The sequence below is a fragment of the Cotesia typhae genome, unplaced genomic scaffold (assembly GCF_013202065.1).
Source record: "Cotesia typhae breed Kobodo isofemale line unplaced genomic scaffold, CoteBio_Ctyphae scaffold_152, whole genome shotgun sequence".
Lineage (NCBI taxonomy): Eukaryota > Metazoa > Arthropoda > Insecta > Hymenoptera > Braconidae > Cotesia > Cotesia typhae.
This window is the reverse complement of record NW_027423776.1, coordinates 10,749,871-10,762,536: the sequence shown is the minus strand read 5'-3', so window position 1 is coordinate 10,762,536 and position 12,666 is coordinate 10,749,871. Positions and strand designations below refer to the sequence as shown.

The 12,666-nt window shown below is 26.0% G+C and overlaps 2 protein-coding genes and 1 non-coding gene across 4 annotated transcripts; 2 read left to right on the top strand and 1 right to left on the bottom strand.

The window, feature by feature from the left end:
• The first annotated feature begins 785 nt into the window (after positions 1 to 785).
• LOC141535964 (uncharacterized) lies at positions 786 to 8,562 on the top strand. Of its 2 annotated transcripts, none has more exons than XM_074256154.1 (5): positions 786 to 1,115; positions 1,512 to 1,631; positions 5,611 to 5,840; positions 7,468 to 7,604; positions 8,060 to 8,562. In XM_074256154.1, the coding sequence occupies exons 1-5, from the start codon at positions 965 to 967 to the stop codon at positions 8,256 to 8,258; spliced, it is 837 nt and encodes a 278-aa protein (XP_074112255.1). In that variant the 5' UTR covers positions 786 to 964; the 3' UTR covers positions 8,259 to 8,562. The 2 variants fall into 2 exon arrangements, with proteins under 2 accessions (XP_074112255.1, XP_074112254.1); XM_074256153.1 differs by having other exon boundaries at positions 5,608 to 5,840.
• On the top strand, positions 7,306 to 7,378 carry Trnam-cau (transfer RNA methionine (anticodon CAU)). Its single transcript has one exon. It is a non-coding gene; the product is annotated as a tRNA-Met (tRNA).
• A 1,013-nt stretch (positions 8,563 to 9,575) lies between the features above and the next one.
• On the bottom strand, positions 9,576 to 12,169 carry Cych (cyclin H). Its single transcript, XM_074256152.1, has 6 exons — positions 11,941 to 12,169; positions 11,520 to 11,744; positions 11,025 to 11,198; positions 10,716 to 10,941; positions 10,489 to 10,600; positions 9,576 to 10,401 (listed from the first exon to the last, which is right to left on the bottom strand). Exons 1-6 carry the CDS (start codon positions 12,055 to 12,057, stop codon positions 10,275 to 10,277), a joined length of 981 nt encoding a protein of 326 aa, XP_074112253.1. The 5' UTR covers positions 12,058 to 12,169; the 3' UTR covers positions 9,576 to 10,274.
• Between the last annotated feature and the right edge of the window lie 497 nt (positions 12,170 to 12,666).

Below are 12,666 nucleotides of genomic sequence, written 5' to 3'. Positions count from 1 at the left end.
ACTCAAATAAAAGGTCTCGATGAGTGTAATGTCGGAATGAGCTTATATTTTAAAAAATGTCAATATTTCACAAGATACAATGTCATTTTTTAATTATTGACAAATTTAAGTCAAGACCTTTGCAATGACTCTAAATTTAACTAAAAAAAAACCGATTTTATCATGTGACTATCCTGGAAACAAAAATTTCTCTTGTTCTCTTAATAATATAAATAATAAATAAATAATTTAAAAAAATAAAAATAACGATGCAAAATTTAAATTATAAGTGAATAAAATTAACGAGTTAGTAGTTAGTATTAATAATAGTAAGTAGAGAAACTTTATATGACAGTGTAAAGTTAAGTATAGTCGACTAGTTTATTAAGCTACACGCCACGGTTAGGCGGCGAGATGTTAAAATGAACATGCAAAATTTATCGAGACTTCATTACTGTCATTTAACCATTCTGCTCTATTATATGCTATAACTATATGCATATACTGTTAGTTAAAGTTAACACTTGACTATATGATTATTAAAAGCTCAACTGCTCACCCCTAAATCATCATCTCGCGTTGATGATCTTGCCAAGTAACGCCCAGTATCCAGCATCATTGGTCCATCCACTTGGTACGTCATCAGCACGTGGGATTTTTGGTTTACGCCTATCACTCTCACCCTTCCACTCTAGTTGTAAGTTAACTAGAAATAAAAAAAAATTTTTTCTGGCAAATTTATAAAATATTGTCCTCCACTGATCCTCAATGATCTTTATCTTTACAGTTTACAGCTAGTGCTTAACTGAGACTAATCTCGATGACAAGGGAGTCATTCGTTTTCATTTATTTTATTTATTATTAATATCAATTAGTTTTTTTTTTTTTTTTTTAATTCCATTTTATTCGGTTGTGATAATTGTTTGATTTTTATCCTTAGTGATTAAAAAATAATAATAATAATAATTGATTTTATTTTTTTAATATGGAAGAAAGTACAAGTGTTAATGAAAGTTCTAATTGCAATACTAATTTAAATAGTAACAAATCTTCGGCTTTTAGTATTGAAAGGATTTTAAGCAAAGATCCGCCAGTTAATCAATTTATTGATTCTAATAATTTATATTCATTTGAATGTAAGTTTTAATTATTTTTTTTTTTTTTTTTTTTTTTAAGAATTTTGAAAAAAAAATTTGAAATTTTCAATTTTAGTTTATGAATTTAATTTTTTAACTTGTAAAAAATTTTTAAAAATAATTTTTATAATTTAGAGAAAAATAAAAAAGAAGAAATTGTAGATTATTTTTATAAAATTAATTTGTTATTGTCAAAAAATTCTAAATTAATTTTTTTTAATATAAAAAAGGTTTAAAGAAGTTTGTAGTAAAATATGAAATTAATATTTTTTCAAAAACTTTCATGGATAAAATTCACGAGTGTTCAATCTTTAAAATTTATGAAGCAATTTATAATTAATTATAAGATTATGTAAGTATGTATTGGAGAAAAAAAATTAATTGATAAATTTGTAGCTTACGATCAAGAAACAAGATTAACGGTACCAGATTCATCAATGTCTTCAACAGATGAAATAGAAATTTTCGAAGATCCAGATATTGGATCAACTTCGTCAGAACCTGGAATAAGTTATGGTAAATTTAATTTAACATTATCATAAATAATAATAATAATAATCTCTAGATATATAATTCAGAAATTACCTTGTATCTCGTGAAATATTGACATTATTAAAGATCTAAGCTCATCCTGATGTTACACTCATAAAGACCTTTTATTGGAATACCCACATCAATTTTTCATATATTTATATATATTATATATATGTATATATGAAAAATATATCGAAAATGCATGTGGGTACTCAAATGAAAGCTCTTGACGAGTGTAACATCGGGATGAGCTTATATCTTTAAAAACGTCAATATTTAAGAAAGTACAGTTTAATTTAACAACAGTAATTATTTAATAAAGCAAAATTTTAATTTTTTAAAATTAAAATAATAATAACAATTTTACGTCTACATTCACACTCATCTTATCTAAATATAATTAATCAAAATCATAAAATGAATAATTAAATAAAATTGAAAGTAAAATTTCAATCAAATCACTTATACTCACGAGTCTAAATAAAATCTGGAGGATGTAAATTTTTTTTTTTGCGGAACTCATTGAATACTATCAACTTTGTGATTCGTACTGCGGATGTACTTGATCCAAGAAAAGGGCATACTTTTCTCATAAAATTTATCGCAGGAAAAGGTGACAGTGAGTACGCACGGCGTTTTTTGCTGAATTAACTCACAGTTTTAGAGATAAATTCCTACCCTTGAACGGAGTATTCCACCCGCGCTCCAAAGAAGATACAATATCGTAGGTCGTAGATCGTAGATCGCGTGAATAGAAGATCTAGAGTATTTAACAAAGTACAGAAGACATAAGTAAAGTAATATAATAAAATATGAAGCATTTGTAGCTTGTAGCCCTACTTACGGCCCCTGGTTAGTTGTTTGATCCATTGCTTCCTGCAGATTCCACGCCTACTCAATGTTTTTGGTCTCACATCAGTATTTATCTGTCTTGCTAATTTTGCCATGGAAATCCGGTGATAAACTCTCTTGTTCCCCGATTGAATTCTGCAAAATAAAATTTTATATTTTATTAATTTTTAATTATCAAATAAAGTCTTCAAGTTTGAAGTATAAATTTACGGCTTACATTATTTTTATTTTTATCCTCATAAATTTAAAGCTTTCCGATTTTTGTGTTGAGGGTAGTTCCAAGTTGTTTTGAAATTTTGAATATAAATATTTACTTTTCCAACGAAGTCGCTTAATATATTGAGATAAAAACTTCTAGGCACGCGTTTGGATTTAAGTAATCACTATACAAGTTTTTTTAATTGTCCGTAACGTTATATAGCAATTAATCAAAGTCTTTTTGACTTTAAAGATCTATTTATTTTAATAGTTATTTATTTTTTTTTTTTTTTTTTAATTAAATTAAATATTTAATTTATTATTTTTATAATAAATTAAAAATTTTTAATTATTGGAATTTATATAAGTCAAAAATTCAAATAAAAACAAATTAAAAATCAATTAAAATTAAATTTTTAAATCTAATAATTAATTTAGTAATTTATGAAAATTGATAAATTTTTTTTCAAAAATTTTTGAGTAAAAAATTAAGTTAGATTTTTTTTAAAATTAATTTAACGTATTACTTGATAATTAATTATTCGAGTTAATAATTTTAAATTTAAAGACTTCATTAAGAAAAAGAGAAGTAAAAAAAAAAATAAATCAGTTGAAACAAATTTAATTGACTGTGATTTAGTCGGTGCTTAATAACTTGCAGAAAGACAATTTAATTAGAGCTGACGTTAAAGAGTTTATAATAGGCGCATCAAATATTTGTAGAATGCGTAAAAAGCCATCAATCAACGAATAATTAGGAGACAAGTTCACCGCAGCTCAAAGTAATTAGGTAAACTATGAGGCGTGGTGTGTTCTATTCCTGCGCTTAAGTTTCAAACTCTTTAACATAGCTTTATTTTTCCGTCTCATCTCTTTCTCTCTTTCTAACTCTTTCTAACAGAGCAGAAAATTATTTACTTTAATTATAATTACATTACTATTTTTATTATTGCAAAGAAATTGAGTTGTCACTATCGGAGCGATAAATAAAATGTATGTCCAATAAAACCAAAAGAAACAACAAGTTTAACGAGTCTTAATATACGATTTTAGACTTACACTTAGATCGGGAGTTGCGGTAACGCCCCGTGTTGCCATCAGCTAAAAAATCTTGAGAAATGCGACAATTACGTCGCCATCTGACAATTAGTAGCCAGTAAACGCTTCTTCGTAGCCCCTTAAATATTCAGCTACGAATAGTTTTTTGGGATATTTATTGCGTTTAGACATCGCACACATTTTAGTACAGTCGGCTTGTATTTTTTTTTCTTTTATTTCTGTAACAAGGAAAAAATTGGGTGAGATGGTCTTTTAATTTTTTTTTTACCAAAACAATTAATTAATTGATTAAAATTGATCAAAAAATTGTAAGAAAATATAAAATTAAAAAATTGAATATTTATTGCGCTTAGACATCGCACAGATTTTAGTTCCGTCGGATTTAATTTTTTTAATTTTTTAGCGCGGAAAAAATTGGGTAAGATGGTCATTTAATTTTTTTTTAGCTAAAAAAATTAATTATTTTTATTAATAATTTTTTTTTAAGATTTAAAAAAATATTGATAATTAAAATAACGTCTGATAAATAAAAAATTTTAATTTAATAATTGGGTAAGATGGTCCTTAAATTTTTTATAACTAAAAAAAATTAATTAATTGATTTAATAAAAAAAAAAAAAAAAAAATTATAAGAAGAATTAAAATTATTTTCTAACAAAAAAAAAAAATAGAAAATTTTCCTTCAGAGAAAAATTTGTTCCGCTGGCCAATTACCGGGGAATCTTTATCGCACCAGTGACATTTTTATACGTGTCTTGCACGTTGTTTATGTTTATATTTATCCGCCTTTAAATGACTCGCCTAGAATGAAGAAAATAAATATAAATAAAACGGGATGAAGAGAGAGGGCCCATTTATGTGTTTGTGAATAACACACGTCGTGTCGTCTCATGTCTTACACTCGCCCGAAATGAAAAATGTCCCTCCAGCGACTCTTTGGTCCATCGAAAGACCGCTCTGACTCTTATTCTTGCTCTCTGTTCCCCAAACGTGTAAGATATATATATATATATATATATTTATATTGCACTGGGAGCCTCATCCAGGGGATCAGCTTCTAATTATCCGCCCATTAATCATCTCAGCGGAAAAGAGTTAGTTTTTGTGTCACTAGAAACTCATCTACGATGACACATGCTCGATGGATCCTTTTTTTCACGGTTTTACATCACGGTTAAAATCAATTTCCCATTTTTCATTTTTTAAAACAGATAGTTTTTTTTCTGGTGAGTGAAATATTCTTGACATATTTTTACTCGACTACAAACATGTTGATGATTTATTTTTAATTTAGTTTTTAGAAAAAAAAAATTTTTATCATTATTATTATTATTTTTATAATACTCAAGTTAGCGGTTCGCTGTAAATTTTAAAAATTTTAATAACAAATCAATTACAACAAAAAAATGCTTATAAAAATTTTCTCTTGTAATTTTTGTTAATTTTCACATGTGAAATTTTTTAATTAATTTTTTTTTTTAATAATTGCATTATTATAAAATTTTTAAATAATTTTTAATGTCTGTCAATTTCAGTGTCATCATTTTTTCTATTAAATCAACACAAAAAAGTGTTAAATATTTAAGATAAAAATTTTTAACATCAAATTTTTTGACGCAATGACGCAAAATTTTTTACTGTGTAATTTAATTTTCATTTATTAATTATTTTTACCAAACTATTTTTCACGACAATATTTTTTTTTTTTTTTTTTTTTATTATTATTGCTAGTACACCGTAAAAATTTTTGGAGTAAATTCTTCATTTTTTTTTATTGAATAAAAATAAAAAATCACAACCAAAAATTGAATTAATTTTAAGTTTAACTAAAATAAAAGATTTTTTCCAGAAGTTTGTACCAGCAGCAGCAGTAATATAAACCCCGCGATAGATCTCAGTGATAAAGAAATAACCGAAAGAAGCGGTAGCGTGACCAGCGAGGACGATAAGAAAAAACGACCGCGTACAGCATTTACTGCCGCTCAAATAAAGTCCCTGGAGACTGAATTCGAGCGGAGTAAATATCTGAGTATTGCGAAGAGACTGCAACTGAGCAAGAGTCTAAAACTCACAGAAACTCAGGTAATTATTCACTATTTTTTACACTGCAAAATAATTCATTAATGTCACTGTTCTTTACATTTTTTATTACACTGTATGTATATTTAATGGCTGATTTTAATTAATTGCTGAGTAAAAAAGCGGACGACAGTCGCCAGAGAAGGATAAAAAGGCGAGACTGCATATGATGCGTTAGTTATGACTTAGGATTACGAAGTTCGTTAATTAACAAATCAACACTTGAGAATTTTTTGAACACGCTGTTTTAAGAATTTTTCATCTCATTTATTAAATTTTTTTACTCTTATTATTTTTTAAAAATTACTCATGATCTGAAGAAGGGTCCTTCCGCTCCAATCAATTTTAATTTACAAATAAAATTTTTAAATTGATAATTTCTTATTTTAGAAATAAGAATTTATATTTTAACAACCGGAAAAAGCTTCTGAAAAATGACAAGACATTATTTAAATTAAAATTACAAATGTCTTTCGTAAAATAAAATAATTTTGTTTTATCTTTAAAATTTAAATACCTGGCTCATTTTTATTTGTATTGAACACTGAAAATTTACGTATTTTTTCGTACAAGGATTTATTAATAATTCTCACGTCCTTTCTCCTTTCTTCTATCATTCACGAGGGGTTTTGGAGTCATTAGGTCAATACTTACTGCATGAATTATGGCTGCATATTTACTTATAGGGCCACATGTGTACCACTCATGCACTGGCGCCGTTCTTCACTTTATTTTTCATATAATTAAGAGAGTCTAGGGCTTCTGTATGCGATTCATTTGCACCTAACTACCCTTTAAACTCTGAAACAATGATAATATATTGTAAAAAATTGGGAGTTTTTTTTTTTTTAAGTGGAAAAATTTCCAAGTTTTTATTCATTTTTGTTATAAAATCGGGAAGATAATTAATTTACTGTAAAATTGGGAGAAAATATAAATTTTTAAACTAAAAAAAATTTTATATTGATTTTAAAATCTCTAAAAACGCATTTTGTAATTTTTTAACTAATAAAAATTATTTTTTTTTTTAATTTTACTCACTAAAAAAATAAAAAATTCACTCCATAAATTTTTTACAATGTTAATATATAAAAATGAAGTCTAAAAAAAATTTAGGAGTGAAAATTTCTCTCAAAAAATAAATTAATATTACAGAAAAAAAAATTGGTCTTGATACTCCAATAAATAAAAAACATGAAAGCTCTGAAAAGTAGCGTAAAATTCAGTCTTTCAAGCCAGGACATAACTGTCACAATATTTCTCAGAGTTAACGAGCCGCGTTCGCCACTCTCGAAGCTTTTGACTGGCTCCCACCCCCGCGTGAATAAAAACGTTTATTTTAATGTCATAGTACGATAATTAAGATACACAACACGCATTTGTCATGCCATTATTTTTTGCCTGAGCATTTAAATTGTTTTTCAAGAATCTACGAATAAATATGACATGCACATTTCAGCTTTTAGATGCTTCGGTAGCGCAGTAGGCAGCGCGTAAGTCTCATAATCTTAAGGTCGTGAGTTCGATCCTCACCCGGAGCATTAATTTTGCCCTTTTTAGCAATAATTAGCATGATAAATCATCAATTTTATCAATTAGATGATATTTTTACATCTCCTCATGATTTCAGATCAAAATTTGGTTCCAAAATCGGCGAACCAAGTGGAAACGCAAGTATACTAATGATGTTGAGCTATTCGCACAACAGTACTACTCCAGTCTAGGCATACCAGCGCCAAGACCTATTTTTGTTGGCGATCGATTGTGGTAAGCCTTAGTCTCTTACTCAATGGATAACTCTTCTCCGCTGATACGCACTGAAATTAAAATTTATTTAATTTATATTAATAAGAGAATAAGAAAAATAATTAAAAAATGACCTTGTATCTCGTGAACTATTGACATTTTTGAAGATCTAAGCTCATCCTGATGTTATATTCACCGAGACCTTTCATTTGAGTACCCACATGCATTTTTCATATATTTTATAAATATCACATATATATATGAAATATATAAAATATATGAAAAATGCATGTGGGTACTCAAATGAAAGCTCTTGATGAGTGGAACATCAGGATGAGCTTATATTCTTAAAAATATTAATATTTAAGAAAGTACAGTTCAATTTAACAAAATTTATCATTTAATAAAACAAAATTTTAATTATTTATAGTTTCAAAGTCACAAGAGATATAAAAAAAAAATAATCTCTGTTCCAGGTTCTTCAATTACCCCGGACAGCCACAAGCAGCAACACCACCGTTGCTACCATCACATGTGAACCCTTTAGCACTGCCACCGTCTTTGCCAATCGTCCAGCCCTTACCGACAAATCTTCCAGGACAATCAATGTACCAAAATGTCCCGCATTCGATAAATTACCTTACGCGTTTGGACTATCGACGGCAAAATACGTGAAATAATATAAAATTTTTTTTTTTTAATATTAAATATATATATTCAATAACAATAATCACAGTTATTATTAAATTGACTTATATTTTTTCAATTGTGCATTTATAATTAAATACATTGCCGTGATTTCATTTTTTATTTACTCCCTTTTTTACTTATTAAATTAAGAAAATATATTTTTAAAGAAAAACCTAATTAATTCTATCTTCTAGAATTTTTTCGTCGTTGGCTGTTTGGTTTTTCACGAGTTTAGCGTATCTGTCGTTATCGAGCAAGTCTTCTTCATTCAACATCTCTTGCATTTTTTTTTTATATCTAAAAAAAAATAATAAAAAGAAAAAAAAATTTTTTTGTCATAAAATTTGACATTTTTGAATTTTTATAAATTAAAAATTCGATTTTTTAAAAATAGTTTTAGGAAATTAATTTTTTTGTTAATTAAAATAAAAAAATTGTCAAATTTAAAGTAAATAAATTAAAAATAAAATTTAATTTAAGAATAAAATTTTCCCAGACTAGAAATAAAATTTTAAGAGGCCAAAAATAAAATTTTCCATAGCTTCAAAATTAGTTTTGCATTTTTAATAGCCTTCTTAATGTCATCTTCTTTTATTATCAGAAATAGAAAAATTAAAAGGAAGCTCAAACTAAAATCTAAAACTCATTCATAGTGCATGACTAGGTAAAATTAGAAAGACACAAATTGATAATATAATAAGAATGTAATTAACCATCATTGATGTCCTCAAGTATTTGCCTGCTTCAATGCGGGTTTGCAGTGATAGTAAAAGATTTTGGGACAGGTATAGACTCCTCATAAAGTCATTTTCTACCTAAGACAGCTGCATATTACCCCATATAAAAATCGAAAATTAACGATCTCAGTTAGTTTTCCACCAGGATTCCTTGTCGTCACATCTCAATTTTAAGCGACAAAAATTCAAGTGCAGTCTCTCCAGTAAACACTTTTTTTACAAATTTTTTGAAGAAAATAAGAAGTTATCGATTATGGAAGCTGAAAAAGATTTGATCAATTCTATCATCTCCAGAAATGTGAAAGAAGTTATTAAAACATTAAGCAAAATGGTTGCTAAAATCAATGTTTCAATATCATCAGCAACCAAACAAATAAAATGTGAACTCGCGCGGCTGTTGACCAAAAAGAATGTTAGCGCGAATAAAAAGAAGAATAATTCATCAAAATCTCCGTTATTGTACAGGGTTCAGCGTTATAGTGTGAAAATAGTCAAAAGTCTGAAAAGAATGATAGCAAATATTAATTTTTAAACAACGAACAGGGTTACTGCTCTGCATCCTGAGTTTTTTTTTTTTTTTTTATTTATTATTTTGTTTTTTGTATTTTATTTTAATGTATTTTATTTGAAATTAAATCTATGGGTACTTAAAATTTTTTCAAGTCCTAGAAGTCCACGAATTTCATAGAACGTAAAATATTTTGCAATCTCACATCCAGAAGGTGGTTGTAAGAGAAAGAAGTTGACAACATGTGCTCCTTATACAGGCATACGATTAAATTAATTTAAATTGTTTATTTATTTATTTGCTAATTCGTTGATTTATAACAATTATCTATTGTAATTTGTAATTTAAAAATAAAAATCATTTGTATTGTTGAAACAAAACTGATTATTATTGTCAAATTTTTTATTGTTAAGAAAAAAAAAATTGTTTTAAATAAAACAATTAAAAATAAATAAAATTGTTTTTTATTTTCAACATTCAAGATCAACTAAAAAATCAATGTCCCAAAATGTCCCGCATTCAATTAACTACCTTATGCATTTAGACTATTACGGCAAAATACGTGAAAAAATATCAAATTTTTTCTTAATACGATATAATATATTTTTAACTGTGCATTTATTATTAAATACATTGCCGTGATTTAATTTATTATTTATTCCTTTTTTTTACTTATTAAATTAAGAAAAAATATTTTAAAAGAAAAACCTGGGAAATTTGTACGGGAAAACTCAGAAAAATTAGGAGAATTGTAGGCTAATTAATTCTTTCTACTCCTAGAATTTTTTCGTCGTTGGCTGCTTGATCTTTCACGATCTTAGCGTATCTATCGTCATCGTGTAAGTCTTCTTCATCCAACATCTCTTGCATTCTTTTTTTGTATCTGAAAAATATAATATTAATAATGAAAAAATTTTTTTTTAATCAATTTTAAGTATTAAAAAAATTTATGGGCTTTTTTTAAACTTACATTTCGCTGTCGGGATTATTTTCTTGGTTCCGACATTTTTCTAATTTTTTTTCAAGGGCTTTTACTATTTCTTTATTAGGTATTTCAATACTTTTGGCCATCGATCGAATTTCTAGTTTAAAAATTAAAAAAAAAAATTAATATTTTTAAAATTAAAAAATCAAAAATATTTTTTAATCAAAATAAATAAAAAAAAAAAATTTTTTTTTAGTTTAAAATTAACTTACTTCGTACAGCTTCAATAATTCCACCGATTTGCTCAGCTGAAAATAAAATATCCGTGACGTAATTATCTAAATTAGCAGAAATTTTAGACGTTGCATGAAGCACAGCTGCCAGAGCTATTTGACTAGGTGCGTAGAGGAGTACACTGTCTGTGAGAAATACTTTTTCCAGGAAATCATCAATGTGAGGTCTTAATCTTTCTGGATTTTCTAGGGAACTGTATCGTGTCTAAAAAGTAAAATTAATCATTTCAATAAAATAAAAATTAGACCAACAGATTATTAAATAACAAGATTAAACTTGATAGTTACTTTAATGTCAATCATAAAACCTTCTACAGGTCTGAAAGGATTGTGGATGGTCAAATGATAATTCAATTGCTGCATTAACAATAATTCGTTGTTTAAAACAATATCTGATGCTTTTTCTCTATCTCCTCTTAAGTTAGCGACGAATTGTGAAATTGAAACGTTGAATTCTTCCACCTGTTTGATATAATTTATAATTAGTAAATATAATAAATAAATAGAAAATCATTTTCATCAAATTTTTTTGCTAAAAAAAATTGTCGACTGCTAACCTTAATATTATAAATAAATTAATAATTTAATCAAAGAAATGACACTTGACTATATCAGAATTTTATTTAAGAAATAATTTTTTAAAAATAATGTTTGAATTTTTTTACTATTTTTACGGTTAAAATTTATTTGTATAAAAAATAATAAAATTTCTTTCAATTTTATTTTTTATCATCATTAAAAAAAAAACCAATAATCAATGTTAATGACTTAAAAATACAATACCTTTGTTGCTAAATAAACACACGTGACAAGTATTTCCTTGGGATGATAATCCATGACACTATTTCTTAAGTAAAATCTTTTGAAATAGTGCAAAGCTGTCGCGATAGTAGCTCTCGGCATTGGTGGAGAGAATCTTTTACAAAAATCTCGAAGTTGAAGTTCATAAAATCTCAACAGCATTCGTTCTTCTGTATCAGATAAGAAATATAGCTCTCTTTCTTCAGGCTATAAATAAATAAATAAATAAATAAATTATTTAGTAAAAATAATTATTAATGACTTGTCATAAAAAGTAAATAATTTTTTTTAGTGTAATTAATTTTTAATAAAAATTTGACAGGTCTCAGCTGATTTTAGTATTATTTAAAAAAGTTAATTACAATTAAAAATAACAAAGAAATATTTAATTATAAATACATACCATCATTTTTGAACCATATTTATCAACATAAGCGGCATTTGCTTTTTGCCTTAATGCTATCAGATCTCTTTCATCTGAAAAAATCCAAAATTTTTTTTGCGTACTCGTTGAAAACATTTTTTCTTTTAAATTTAATTAATCTAATAAAAATTAACATATAATTAAATATATAAAATTATCAGTCTGATCTACAGAATAAAAACAAACACCAAACACTGTTTATGCTTGATTTCTATACAGCGTACTTAACCTCATCCACTCGCACGTTGGCGCTAGTAGTTCGTTTTTGTGGAAGAAACGCGCGCAATGAAAAAAAGCGCGGGCAATTTTAAATTTAAAATATGAATATAAATATTTTATAAAATAAAATTATGATTTGTTTTTATATTGATAATATAAAATTATTTAAGAAAAAATTAAAATTAGATTATTATATTTAATTATTTTAAAAGGTAAAAATAAAAAATAAATTTCATATATTTTTTTAATTATTTTATTTAATATAAATGTTTTTTTTTTTTTTTTTTTTTTTTTTTTAAAAGATCATTTTTGTGTTAACAATAAAGATAATTCAACGATAAATAATTATTATAAATAAATAATTTAATAAATAAATAAATAACTTAAATTAATTTAACATGTACATAAAAAAACAAAAAAAAAATTTTTTTTCAAGCTAATATACAAATAAATAAATTAAAGTCGTGAAAGGATTACAATTACACT

Excerpts from the sequence above, each read along its gene's own strand:
- LOC141535964 (XM_074256153.1), top strand. The coding sequence starts at position 965 with ATGGAAGAAAGTACAAGTGTTAATGAAAGTTCTAATTGCAATACTAAT. Across the intron at positions 1,632-5,607 it reads AGAACCTGGAATAAGTTATG|AAGTTTGTACCAGCAGCAGC; the intron begins GTAAATTTAATT and ends GATTTTTTCCAG. Across the intron at positions 7,605-8,059 it reads TTTGTTGGCGATCGATTGTG|GTTCTTCAATTACCCCGGAC; the intron begins GTAAGCCTTAGT and ends TCTCTGTTCCAG.
- Cych (XM_074256152.1), bottom strand. The coding sequence starts at position 12,057 with ATGTTTTCAACGAGTACGCAAAAAAAATTTTGGATTTTTTCAGATGAA. Across the intron at positions 11,199-11,519 it reads GTGTTTATTTAGCAACAAAG|GTGGAAGAATTCAACGTTTC; the intron begins GTATTGTATTTT and ends TATATCAAACAG. Across the intron at positions 10,601-10,715 it reads AATTATTGAAGCTGTACGAA|AAATTCGATCGATGGCCAAA; the intron begins GTAAGTTAATTT and ends TTTTTAAACTAG.